This window comes from Capra hircus, chromosome 15 (assembly GCF_001704415.2).
Source record: "Capra hircus breed San Clemente chromosome 15, ASM170441v1, whole genome shotgun sequence".
NCBI classification, from domain to species: Eukaryota; Metazoa; Chordata; class Mammalia; order Artiodactyla; family Bovidae; genus Capra; species Capra hircus.
In genome coordinates, this window is record NC_030822.1 from 1,785,829 (window position 1) to 1,798,768 (window position 12,940).

At 46.0% G+C, this 12,940-nt stretch overlaps 1 protein-coding gene across 1 annotated transcript; it reads left to right on the forward strand.

Annotated features, from left to right (window-relative positions):
* On the forward strand, positions 217 to 1,161 carry LOC102187419 (olfactory receptor 5B3-like). Its single transcript, XM_018058867.1, has one exon. It carries the CDS (start codon positions 217 to 219, stop codon positions 1,159 to 1,161), a length of 945 nt encoding a protein of 314 aa, XP_017914356.1.

A 12,940-nucleotide genomic window follows, 5' to 3' on the forward strand; every position in this document is an offset into this window, starting at 1 on the left:
AAGACCCTCCCTCTTCAAATGTCTGCTACTGTATAAATAAGATATCACTACACTGCGCTGTCAGCCTATGTTACCAAAATGGTAAACACTGATGAAAAACTGATTGTTCTAATAAAACCATACGTGTGCATTTCAGCTTCTGTGCAACTGCTGTTTGTTCATCCATGTGTAATTTCTCTTTGCCACAGAGCATCTCGTGACGCTCAAATCACTTTCATGGAAAATACTACAGAGGGAGCTGGCTTCATCCTGCTCGGACTCACAGATGACCCACAGCTGCAGGTCCCTCTATTCGTAACCTTCACCCTCGTTTACCTCCTCACTCTGACTGGGAACCTGGGGATGACCACGTTGATCCTGCTGGACCCCCGTCTCCACATCCCTATGTACTTTTTCCTCAGTAACCTGTCTCTCGTGGACTCCTGTTACTCCTCCACCATCAGCCCGGAGGTGATGGCTGGGCTCCTTACAGGAGGCAAGACCATCTCCTACCATGCCTGCGCTGCTCAGATGTTCTTGTTTGTAGCCTTTGCCACTCTGGAAAATTGCCTGTTGGCCTCAATGGCTTATGACCGCTACGCAGCAGTGTGCAAACCCCTGCATTACACCACCACCGTGACCACAGGTGCGTGCGCACGTCTGGCCACAGGCTCTTGGATCTTCGGTATTCTGACTGCTGCTATTGATGTTGGGGACACATTCTATCTCTCTTTTTGTACGTCCAATGTCGTCCATCACTTTTTCTGTGATATTCCAGCAGTCATGTCTCTGACTTGTTCAAATAAAGACATTAATGAGCTGATTGTTTTTCTTATTTCAAGCTTTAATATCTTCTTTGCGCTTCTTGTTATTCTGATTTCCTACTTGCTCATATTTATCACCATTTTGAAGTTGCAGTCAGGTAAAGGATACCAGAAGGCTTTATCCACCTGTGCGTCCCACCTTGTTGCAGTCTCCATATTTTACGGGACCGTCATCTTCATGTACTTACAGCCCAGTTCCAGCCACTCCATGGACACAGACAAAATTGCATCTGTGTTCTATACGATGCTCATCCCCATGCTGAACCCCGTGGTCTATAGCCTAAGGAACAGAGAAGTCAAGAGTGCATTCAAGAAGGTTATTGAGAAGGCAAAGTATTCTCTAGGTTTAACCTTTTAATGGAGTGAAATGCACAGAAATTATTTCATCTTTCTTAGACCTACTGTATGTCATAACTCAATGTTCACAGCCATGTAGGGACTCGAACATAAAATTTAGTCAAATATTGTTTATTTCTTTAGTTTTGGAACAGGTCCAAGCATTCAAAATTCAGAAATATGATCATCATTTTGAATGTGAAGTCAAGTGGGCCTTAGAAAGCATCACTATGAACAAAGCTAGTGGAGGTGATGGAATTCCAGTAGAGCTATTTCAAATCCTGAAAGATGATGCTGTGAAAGTGCTGCACTCAGTACGCCAGCAAATTTGGAAAACTCAATAGTGGCCACAGGACTGGAAAAGGTCAGTTTTCATTCCAATCTCAAAGAAAGGCAATGCCAAAGAATGCTCAAACTACCGCACAGTTGCACTCATCTCACACGCTAGTAAAGTAATGCTCAAAATTCTCCAAGCCAGGCTTCAGCGATACATGAACCATGAACTCCCTGATGTTCAATCTGGTTTTAGAAAAGGCAGAGGAACCAGAGATCAAATTGCCAACATCCGCTGGATCATGGAAAAAGCAAGGGAGTTCCAGTAAAACATCTATTTCTGCTTTATTGACTATGCCAAAGCCTTTGACTGTGTGGATCACAATAAACTGTGGAAAATTCTGAAAGACATGGGAATACCAGACCACCTGACCTGCCTCTTGAGAAATCTGTATGCAGGTCAGGAAGCAACAGTTAGAACTGGACATGGAACAACAGACTGGTTCCAAATTGGGAAAGGAGTACATCAAGGCTGTATATTGTCACCCTGCTTATTTAACTTCTGTGCAGAGTACATCATGAGAAACGCTGGACTGGAAGAAGCACAAGCTGGAATCAAGATTGCCGGGAGAAATATCAATAACCTCAGATATGCAGATGACACCACCCTTATGGCAGAAAGTGAAGAGGAACTAAAAAGCCTCTTGATGAAAGCAAAAGAGGAGAGTGAAAAAGTTGACTTAAAGCTCAACATTCAGAAAACTGAGATCATGGCATCTGGTCCCATCACTCCATGAGAAATAGATGGGGAAACAGTGTCAGACTTTATTTTTGGGGGCTCCAAAATCACTGCAGATAGTGATTGCAGCCATGAAATTAAAAGACAGTTACTCCTTGGAAGAAAAGCTATGAGCAACCTAGATAGCATATTCAAAAGCAGAGACATTACTTTGCCGACTAAGGTCCGTCTAGTCAAGGCTATGGTTTTTCCTGTGGTCATGTATGGATGTGAGAGTTGGACTGTGAAGAAGGCTGAGTGCCGAAGAATTGACGCGTTTGAACTGTGGTGTTGGAGAAGACTCTTGAGAGTCCCTTGGACTGCAAGGAGATCCAACCAGTCCATTCTGAATGAGATCAACCCTGGGATTTCTTTGGAAGGAAGGATGCTAAAGCTGAAACTCCAGTACTTTGGCCACCTCATGCGAAGAGTTGACTCATTGGAGAAGACTTTGATGCTGGGAGGGATTGGGGTCAGGAGAAGAAGGGGATGACAGAGGATGAGATGGCTGGATGGCATCACTGACTCGATGGACGTGAGTCTGAGTGAACTCCGGGAGTTGGTGATGGACAGGGAGGCCTGGTGTGCTGGATTCATGGGGTCACAAAGAGTTGGACACGACTGAGTGACTGAACTGAAATGAACTGAACTGAAATGTGGCTTTTGACACATTTTAATAAGATTAAATAATAACATCATCTTAGAAGTTAATGTTTGAGTTGTTACTGAGGGTTTTGGTAAGAGAAAGCATGTTCACATGGCAATTTCCAAAAGATAATAGTCACGTTAGACTAAAAGTGGAGAGAATATTAAGACTTTTTTTACATTAACTTTATGACTACCATCTCTCTACATTACGTTAAAAATAGTGCAGTGATTAAGGTTATTTTCTTTCATCTTTTCTTTTTTTCAGAAATGCTTTGAAGTGGCTGATTTGACCATAATACTTAAGCTGAGCTGTTACCTTGTCTTATCACTCTCCTACCCACTCACCGCCCTTTACTCACACTGATTTCTTGCCATTCCTGGACAGTGCTGTGCATGCCCCTGCCTCAGAAGCTTTGTATTTGTCCTTTTCTCTGCCTGGAATACTTCTCAAATCATTCCATATTGCTTGTTAAATGTTATCTGTTTAGGGAAGTCGTTTAGACCTTCCCTGGACTACTTTATAAATTAGTCACTTCACTCTCTCTAAGGCTTCTTCCTTAGCCTGCATTATTCTTCACAGTTGCCATCAACACTCAGTTCTTTTATCTGCTCACCTGTTCATCTATATCCCTCAACTTGAGTGGAAGCTCCCTGTAAGCTCTAGCTTAAGCTTGTAATTTAACTGGAAATAAAACTTTGAATCTTAAATTAAAAGTCATTTTGTTTAGCACTAACAACTCATTAAATTTCAAGTTGCGTTGGTGGAAATAAGTCATAAAAACTCTATAAACTTCAAGAGAGAGAAGGCACCCTAACAACCACTTGATAATGACTTCAAATTTTGTAATAAATTAGCATTGCCTGTCACAACAAATATTTGACGCATGAAGCAAAAGTATCTGGAAAACCAAAAAGCTATCTTCAAATACAACTACTGTCTTGATCCAGAGGAATTTTCCAAAGTTTATTGTTTATGTTGTCATCGTTTTTTTTCTTATTGTTCCTGCGGATTTTGAATAATAAGCATAATATTACTGATGATGATGAATAGGTAGATAGACAGGTAGATAAATTTAGATAGATAGCATATTTATTGGACAGTTTTTGCCTTCCAGGAATTGTGATATTTGCTATTTCTTGTTGTTGCTGTTTAGTCACTAAGTCACGTCTGACTTTTTGCACCCTGTGGACTGGATAGCCCACCAGGGTCCTCTGTCTATGGGATTTTCCAGCCAAGAATACTAGAGTGGGTTGCTGCTTCCTTCTCCAAGGGACCTTCCTGACCCAGGGATTGAACCCACATCTCCTGCATTGACAGGCAGATTCTTTACCACTGAACCACCAGGGAAGCCCATGCTTGATATTTGCTATAGGACTTATCTAATTTAATACTCTCCAGAACTCTGTGAGGCATGTTCTGCTACTGTCCCTGTTTACAGATGGATGAGGCACCTGAGACTTAAAGCTGAGTAATTGTCCCAAGGTCAGCAAGCACGGGCTAGAGTGGGGCTCCTTACCTGAGCTCTTCATTGTCATTAACACAGCCTTGCTGTGATTCCCTACCTATCCTATATAATCACTCTATCTGAAATTTACTGATATTGCATTTTTCTTTTTCCTTTTACGTAGTAAAGATGAAAGTTCCATCTGCAGAGACAGGAAGCCATCCACACCGTACGTTTTGCAGCCCTGATGTGCTAGTACTTTGCAACGCGTGCAGCACATGCAACCCACATACTCATAGCTGTGCATGAGGAAATGAAGTACCTAGATTAAATGGATAGCATCTTTTGAATTCTAGAAGCTTTATTATGAGGACATAAAAATTTTAGAAAAGCGTTGAGTGGATGTGTGCAAGAAACATCGAGGAAAACCACACTGGTGACCATGAGATCTGGATTCGCAAATCAGCCTTTGTTTTCTTTTTCTTGCCTTATTCCACTGGCTTGAACCATCAATGCAAGGTTTATTTGTTTTTTATTCCACATTTGGCCGCCTGATGTGAAAAACTGGCTCCCTGGAAAAGACTCTGATGCTGGGTAAGATTGAAGGCAGGAGAAGGGGACGACAGAGGATGAAATGGTTGGATGGCATCACCGACTCAATGGACATGAGTTTGAGCAAGCTTGGGGAGTTAGTGATGGACAGGGAAGCCTGGCGTGTGGCAGTCCATGGGGGTCGCAAAGAGTTGGAAATGACTCAGTGACTGAACTGAACTTAATCCAAATTTGCTACCATGAGTTGTCCTTGGGTACTTCTTTCTGAGCCTATGGGATATAATTTTGTTTTACATGTCTTAGTTAATATTTTTATTTATTAACTTAATTTTTCTAGTTTTATTGAGATGTACCTAACACATGACAGAAATTTAGAGCATACAAAGTGATTTGATATATGTATATATAGTGAAATGATTGCTACAATTACTTAACATCCATCACCTGACATAGTTATAAAATTTTTTCCTTGTGATGAGAACGTGTAAGATGTAGTCTATTCAGTTCATTTGCTCAGTCATGTCCAACTCTTTGCGACCCCATGAATTGCAGCACGCCAGGCCTCCTTGTCTATCACCAGCTCCCAGAGTTCACCCAAACCCATGTCCATCGAGTCAGTGATGCCATCCAGCCATCTCATCCTCTGTCGTCCCCTTCTCCTCCTGCCCCCAATCCCTCCTGGCATCAGTCTTTTCCAATGGGTCAACTCTTCACATGAGGTGGCCAAAGTTAGCAACTTTCGAATACACAGAACAGTATCTCTAACTGCAGTCACCATGTTGCACATTACGTCCCAGGACTTATTTGTCTTACAGCTGGAAGCCTGTGCCTTTTGACTACCCCCACCTCAGCTTCCTCACCCTTCACCCTCACCTCCAGTGCCCCCACCCTCTATCCCTTGCCTCTGGAAGCCACAAATATCTATTTCCGTGACTTTGAGTTTTTTAGATTCTACTTATAAGTGAGATCAGATAATATTTGTCTTTCTCTGGCTGACTTATTCACTTCCAATAAAATGTTGAAGAGAAGTAATGAAAATGAAAATCCCCTTCCTGTTCTTGACCTTAGGGACATCTTCGGTCTCTCAGCTTTCATTATGCACAGATGACTTTTTACCAGGTTAAGGGCGTTCCCTCTGATTCCTAGGTCGTTAAAAGTTGGGGTTTTTTTCCCCCTAAAATTAGGGATGAATACTAGGTTTTGTCCAAAATCAATTTCTGCATCCAGTAAAATGATCAAACAGTTTAATTTTTTGCTTATTAATGTGGTAAATTATACTAATTGCTTTTGAAATGTAACCAGTGTTAATTTTCTCTGAGAGAAAACATACTTGATTGCGCTATCCTAATACTTTTATTGTCAAAGAAAGCAGAGGATGTTCCTGAGTATTCTTGGCTGCCGTTAAAAATGGTCACCAAGGGTATTGTCTAAAGTCATCAGCCAGTTTTAAATGGGATTCGTTGTTCTGAGTCATCTAAATTCCTTTGTTAAAAAGAGACTACAGAGAGACATAAGTCGTGGAAGGAAGACAGAGGCGAATAAGACATCTGAGATGTTCCCATCTTCTAGGGAATATGTTCTGCAGGGGGCGTTCCCAATCTGAGTTCAGCCCTGAGGCTGTAGATCTGGCGGGGAGATGGCCAAGGACGAGAGCAGCGTGGCCTGAGGAGGGCAGATGAGGACGCATGGCTTCAGGAGAGATGGTGGCCCCTGCACTACTTGAATCAGCTGATCCCCCTTTCTCTGGAAGAGCTCTCACTTCCTTCCTCCATGTTCGGACTCTGCTCTGCCTCCTCCTCCAGGGCTGCTGTCCTCAGCGTCCTTTGGTGGCTCTGTGTTTCTGGATGTCAGAGTCATCCAGGACTTAGTCATAGGCCTTCCTCTCCCTCCCTCTGAGGCCACTCGTGGGTATTTTCTTCCCATCTCATGGCTTTAAGTGCTTGAGGTATTTGAATAAAATTCAAACTCTTCGTCATGACCTCCAATATTCAACCAGGTTGGGCACCGACTATACTTACTCCCCTTTCCCCCTAGTCCAGTGCCCTTACGATCCCTTCAGCATATCGGACATGTTCTCATATCAGGATCTTTATTAATTTATTAAAGGATCTGCTCTTCCGTTTTGTTGGAATGTGTTTTTCCAGATCTTGTCACGGCCCACTCCCTAATTTTATTCAATTCTCAGCTCAAATACCTGAAACAAGGCTTCCTCGACCCCTGAACTTCCTTACTTAAAATAGCTGTTCCAACCAGGGACACTATCACCTGACCCTACTTTTCCCGTCACAGGCCTTCCTGTCCCGCATATTAAAGCCAGCACTGTGAGTTCATCCCCCACCTCATGCACAATGAAGCAACAGCCAGGAAAGCAACGGTGCTGCCGTCTTCCCTTTTGACTCACTATGTACTCAAAAAGCATTTGTTTGGTGAAGAAATAACAAATATTTGCTGCTACTTTATACATTAGGTTTTACAAATCATTTCTACTCAATGTATGGATTTTTCCCCCCATATATTTCTCTTGCAATTGTGTTACCTACATTTAGATGGCAGGGTTTTCTATTAATTTATTCACAAAGCTTAAACTTGCTTTTCTCAGGGATAGCGAACACAAAAGAACAAGAATGTTATAAAATGTGGTTATCTGTCTCTTGCACAAAATATTTATGCTTTCTAAATCTAATGAGATGAATTATTGATTAAATGCCGTCTTTGTTTCTCAAGTCTTAAAAATCCTTAATTTTTTTTTCAGTTTCTCTCTTTAGTTTCTGAGCGCATTAAAGGCATAGACTGTAAATTATTCATTCTTTTAGCCCCAGGGCCAGACTTAGAGCCTGGTGAATAGAAGGTTTATAATAGATGTTCCCTGAAAATGACAGAGGAATGATTCAGGGAAATAAAGAATTTAAGTACAGATTTATGTCTTTCTTCTGTAAAAATTGCCAAGGTTTTCATAAAAGTTTGTGATTCCCTATCTTCTCAATTAGCTGTCTTTTGTGTCCCAAACTTGATCTTAATTTAAATTCTCAAAAAACTGCCAACCTGCACTTAAATATATTTCTAACCAACCAACTTCCCCATTACTCACTGCAGATGGAGTGATAGCTTAGAATGAATACACTGTCAGTAGGATCTATAAGACAGCAGTAATAGAGGTCCAGGACAGGTCCACAGGGATGAGGCACAATTCAAACCAAATGAGCAAGATCTGACCATCATAGTTCTTATTCCATCCAATATGGGCTCGATGGAATCACAATAAAGAGAGAAACTTATATCTCTGCCTAACTGATGTTTATGCAACCTAGAAGATTCTGGCATGATGGCTTAGTAGGCAAGACAGCCTTTATTCTTTAAAATTAAATTTAAATAGTGCTTTATTTATTCCTAGAGTGATAGTCACTGTAAAATGTTAAAATGATATTATTAATACCATAGTATTAATAGATATAGTATTAATCACTCTACCCCATGAAAAAAACCACAATTTTGGTTACATGCTGCTGTATAACAAACCCCAAATGTAAGGGGCTTAAAATAATAGTAGCCATTTGATTGTTGTGTCTCAGAGTTCTAGGAGTCAACTGAAGGCAATCAGGCAATTTTCACTTAGAGTTGTGAAACGTTACGACATTTCTGCCATCAGAGCTGAGGCTGGGATCAGCTGGAGTCTCACTCCCTCACGTGGCGGGTGCCTGGCAGGTAGACTCAGAGGCTTGTTGGCTGGAACACCCGGGACACCTTGCGCGTCTCTCTCTGACTCTCTGTGGTCTCTCCAGCAGGGTGACCTCAGAGTAGAGGGACCTCTTCCATGCTAATTCAGGCCCCAGAGGTACATTCTTGAGACAGTGCTACAGGAAAGTGTACAAGGTTTTCTAAGAGCCTCGGGGATCACGCAGCACCACTCTGGGATCCTCTGTTGGTCAAAGCCAGCCGCACAGTCCTCCAGGCTCAGGGGGAGGGCCCCAGACTCCACCTCTTGATGAGGAAGTAGCCAGTCCTTCAAGAGCACGAGGGACGGAAATGTTGTCGCGTCCATTCTTGGAAAACATACCCTGCCACGGCCGCTGGTAATATTTTGCTCACTATCCTCCCAGGCATCTCCTTCTGCATATTGTTTTACATAAGTGAATGTTAATGATGCACACCTTATTTGTTCTTATTAGATCACTTGTTACATTGCTGGTTAGTAACATGTCTTATCACACAGTGAGTTAGCAGCAGACTTGGGCCAGATCCGAAGCCTCTTGAGGACAAATCTAGGTCTCATGCTGGTCCACGTGGAATAAAGAAAGCAGAGGTCAAGTGACAGTTCCTGTTGGAGCTGTGGGATAGGGTGGATTTTGAGGTACTTGAGGAAGAATGTTAAGAGGATGTTTGGTAACCCATAGAGAAGCAGGTGGATTTTACACCTGCTTTTAAGCAGTGTAGTTTGAAGGAATTTGTAACAACTGTCCTCAAAGACGCACTAGCTAAACTATAGGTACTACAGGCACTTCTTATTGTCTAAGTTATGAACAATTTTCACAGAATTCTCTAGTTGCATAGATTATAATCAGTATGTATGCTACTGTTGAGAGTCACCATGGGCATCAGGCACTTTGTTTCCAAGACCAGTGCTGTGTGGAAAAGCCCCAGCCCCACGGTGACTGGAATAGGAAGCAGATTTCTGAAAGTTCATCAACAGTTAAACCATCACATCTATGCCATGAACTCTGAGCAGAATCAGCCATTTGGCAATGGGGACAAAGGAATTCAGATGCTGAGGGCAGCACAGGGCGAGCCCTTTTCCCCTGGAGGAGTCTCCTCAGGGCCCCTGTCTTGTCCTTGTTCCTCAGGCTGTAGATGGAGGGGTTCATCATGGGGGTCACCACGGTGAGCAGCACCGCCCCGATCCTGTCCCTGTTGTCAGGGTCAGAGGATGAGGGGAACAAGCAGGCGCCTGCGATGGTCCCGTAGAACAGGAGCGCGGCTGTCGCGGGGGAGCCACAGGTGGAGGCTTTCCCGCGCCCCCTGCGGGTGAGAGTCTCCGGACAGCCCGCCCGCAGGCGTGGGGGGCGCGGGGGGGCGAAGGGCAGTGACGGCGCCGAGCGCGCGCCGGGGAGCGCGAGCGCGCGCCGGGGAGCGCGAGCGCGCGCCGGGGAGCACGAGCGCGCGCCGGGGAGCGCGAGCGCGCGCCGGGGAGCGCGAGCGCGCGCCGGGGAGCGCGAGCGCGCGCCGGGGAGCGCGAGCGCGCGCCGGGGAGCGCGAGCGCGCGCCGGGGAGCGCGGGCCTGAGCGGCGGGGCCGAGGCGCAGAGGCAGCGCGGGGGAGCCCCGCCGGCCGGAGGGGCGGAAGGGAGTGAGCCAGGGCGCCGGCGTGTCTGAGGACCCGGGACGGCGGGCAGCCAGAGGCAGGGCCGGGGTCCCATGCGGCCGTCAGCTCAGAGGCGGCCGCGGCCACAAGGCGGTCACAGGCCGTGACCCCGAGAGGAAGTCGCCAGTGACGGCAAAGACGGTGGAAAGATGCACCCGCGTGACGCCGGCCTCACAGGAGAGGGACGGACTCCTGGTCTGAACACTCGTCAGCATGCTGGGGACTGAGGCGGGCATGGAGGAAATGCCAGCAAAGGCGAGGCTGCCGAGGAAGAGGTGCCTGGGGGTGTGAACGCAAGAGTCCAGGCCGAAGGCCAGAGCGATGAGCCGGTTCCCCAGCACGCGGCCACGTGCATAGCCAGGCAAGGCGCCGAGAGGAGCTCCTGCTGCCCGGGTTGGGCGGAGAGGCCAGGAGGAGGAATTCGCAGATGCTCGTGTGGTTTCCTTGGTGCATATTCCTGCTGATCTGGAGAAAGGAACGCAAAGTCTTCACCCCCACAAGGAAACCCAATGTGTACTATTCAACTGGGGTCACGGCAGGGAGGTGGGCACTCCCTCGAGGCGGAAGGGGAACAAAGGGTGGGAAAAGGTTACTTAATAAGGGACTCTGTCAGCAGTGCAGAGGCTCAGGAAATGCCTTAGAAAGAAAAGACAGGGGCATGGTAGATACTTCTCGATGAATATGTTTTAAGCTCTAACGTGGTTCCGAATGTGATTTTTACAGTTGGCTCCAAATTAGTGACAAGCCCTGAACTGAGGACAGTATATGAGGTATGTTCCATTCTCTAAAGATGTTAGCTTTGAAGGAATTACTTAAAAATGAACTAACCGGTCCCAAGACCTTTCCCACCATTCACCTTCATCCTTTTGAAGAGTCATTAAAGTAGAGAGTTTGGGGAATAGCCAGCTGAGTGTTAGGTGTGCTCGTCAGAATACACTATAATGTGGGTTCTCATTCCCACTCAAATTCAAGGGACAACCCCAAAAGGACTGTTCTTGGAGAATGTGTACAAGAAAGGGAGACCAGAAATTTACTTCATTTATGGTTAGATATTAGGTGAATGGAGAAGGTTTAGGGGACACTAAGAACCTACAGTCTTGTGTTTGCCTCTCTGTTGGAAGATGGGAGGCACAGTGGACCAGCTCAGGACTGATACGGCAGGACCATCCTGCATCCTCACACAGACACAGTGTGAGTTGCCCACAGGCCAAGTGGTGGCTGTAGGAGGTCATTGAGCTCAAGCCTCCTTGTTGGGACTCCAACCAGGAAGAAGCCTTTTGGGGTAGAGGAGGTTATAGAATAAGAGATCAGGGAGGGGCTGTCTTAGGGGCAGTCATAAAGAGATAGGGAGAAAGCTCATCGCCCTTGTCAAGGAAATGCTTCGTGGACCAGTCCCTGAAAGGCCTCTGAAGAATCCCACGTGTTCTCGCAATGGAGCAGGCCTGCCACTCACAACTCACCGTCCCCTAGTATTCCACGGCAGCAGACAGAAGATGCCCCCCTTTCCACTGCCAGCCTTCTCCTTGCGGCTCCCTGCAACTTACCCCCACGCTGCAGAGCAGACTCAGCTCAGAAGGGAGGGCGCAGGCTGCGAAGGACACGAAACTGAAGTTTCTAATCGGGCCGGGCTTTTGGCCACCTGGAAGTGAGCTTTTAGTGCCAAGGTAAAACTTATTTTTAAAACCTAAAAGTGATCAGAAAATGATAAGAACCTCCCAAGGTATTACCCGGGGCAGGGGTATGGACTGAGTATGGTTTTCCTGGTGACTATTGGGAAGAACACTGGCTTGAGAGGCAAGAGGTCGGGTCTCATCCTTCTGCTCTCATAGTATTGTCTGCCTCTCATTTTTTCTCTCTCTTCTATTATCTCCAAAATCTTCGTCCCTCAAAGATTAGAGAGAGAGCCAAGTCTCCATGTAGGTTTTCTTTCCATGAAGGAGTCAGAAGAAAATCAGTTCTCAACCCCAGGATTCTGGAAAACTGAAGGCAGTGAAAACTGGAGTAGGAGGTCTGGGGTCTCTGTGCCCCGATGAAGTGTGGCTTGCAGACTCAGAGAGAGAAGCTTAGAGTGGAGGCGCCAAGGCAAGAGTAAAGAGAGACAAAGAACCAAGCAGGCCAGACACAGACCAGACATCTAACCTCAGGGCCAGACACGGAGCAGCCTTAGAGGGTCCTGTGAGGGTTAGGCCCTGGACTGGTTTGGCATCGACTAGCATGAGCAAGTGTGTATTTTAAGTGACAGTCTCACCGTCCTGCCCTACCTGTCCTGCCCCCAGAAGTCCTGCAAAACTTGCCCAAGTCCCTGGGGCCCCTGCCTAGCTAGCTGAGAGCCGCGATGCTACAGTCTAAACGGGCTCACCTCTGAAAGACGCTAGGACCTCAGGAAGTCACTGGGCTCTAGACCCAGTAGCATAGTTTGTTGAGGACAGGGCTGCAGGGAGAGACAGAGAGCAGGTCCCACGTACTTCCCAGAAGCAGGCTCTTTCCCCAAGCACAGAGCTGATAAAGTCACAGTGCCGGGCTCACATGGGATGGTCAGCTACTTCTAGATCCCTGGGGACAGTGTCCCTGAAGGGTTTTCCTCAGGATAGATGGCTGTTTTCACACCCCAGGCTCAGTGAGGTATACGGGGAACAGATGGGCTGCTCAGCTTTTTTGTTTGTTTGCCTTTGGATGCCTCTTCCCACCTGTAATTCCATGTTTGCAGCTTGGTCGCTTATTACCTTTCGTAGCAGGTGAATTGCTTGCTGC

What these genes read in the sequence shown, in the direction of transcription:
- LOC102187419 (XM_018058867.1), top strand. Translation starts at nt 217, where the DNA reads ATGGAAAATACTACAGAGGGAGCTGGCTTCATCCTGCTCGGACTCACA.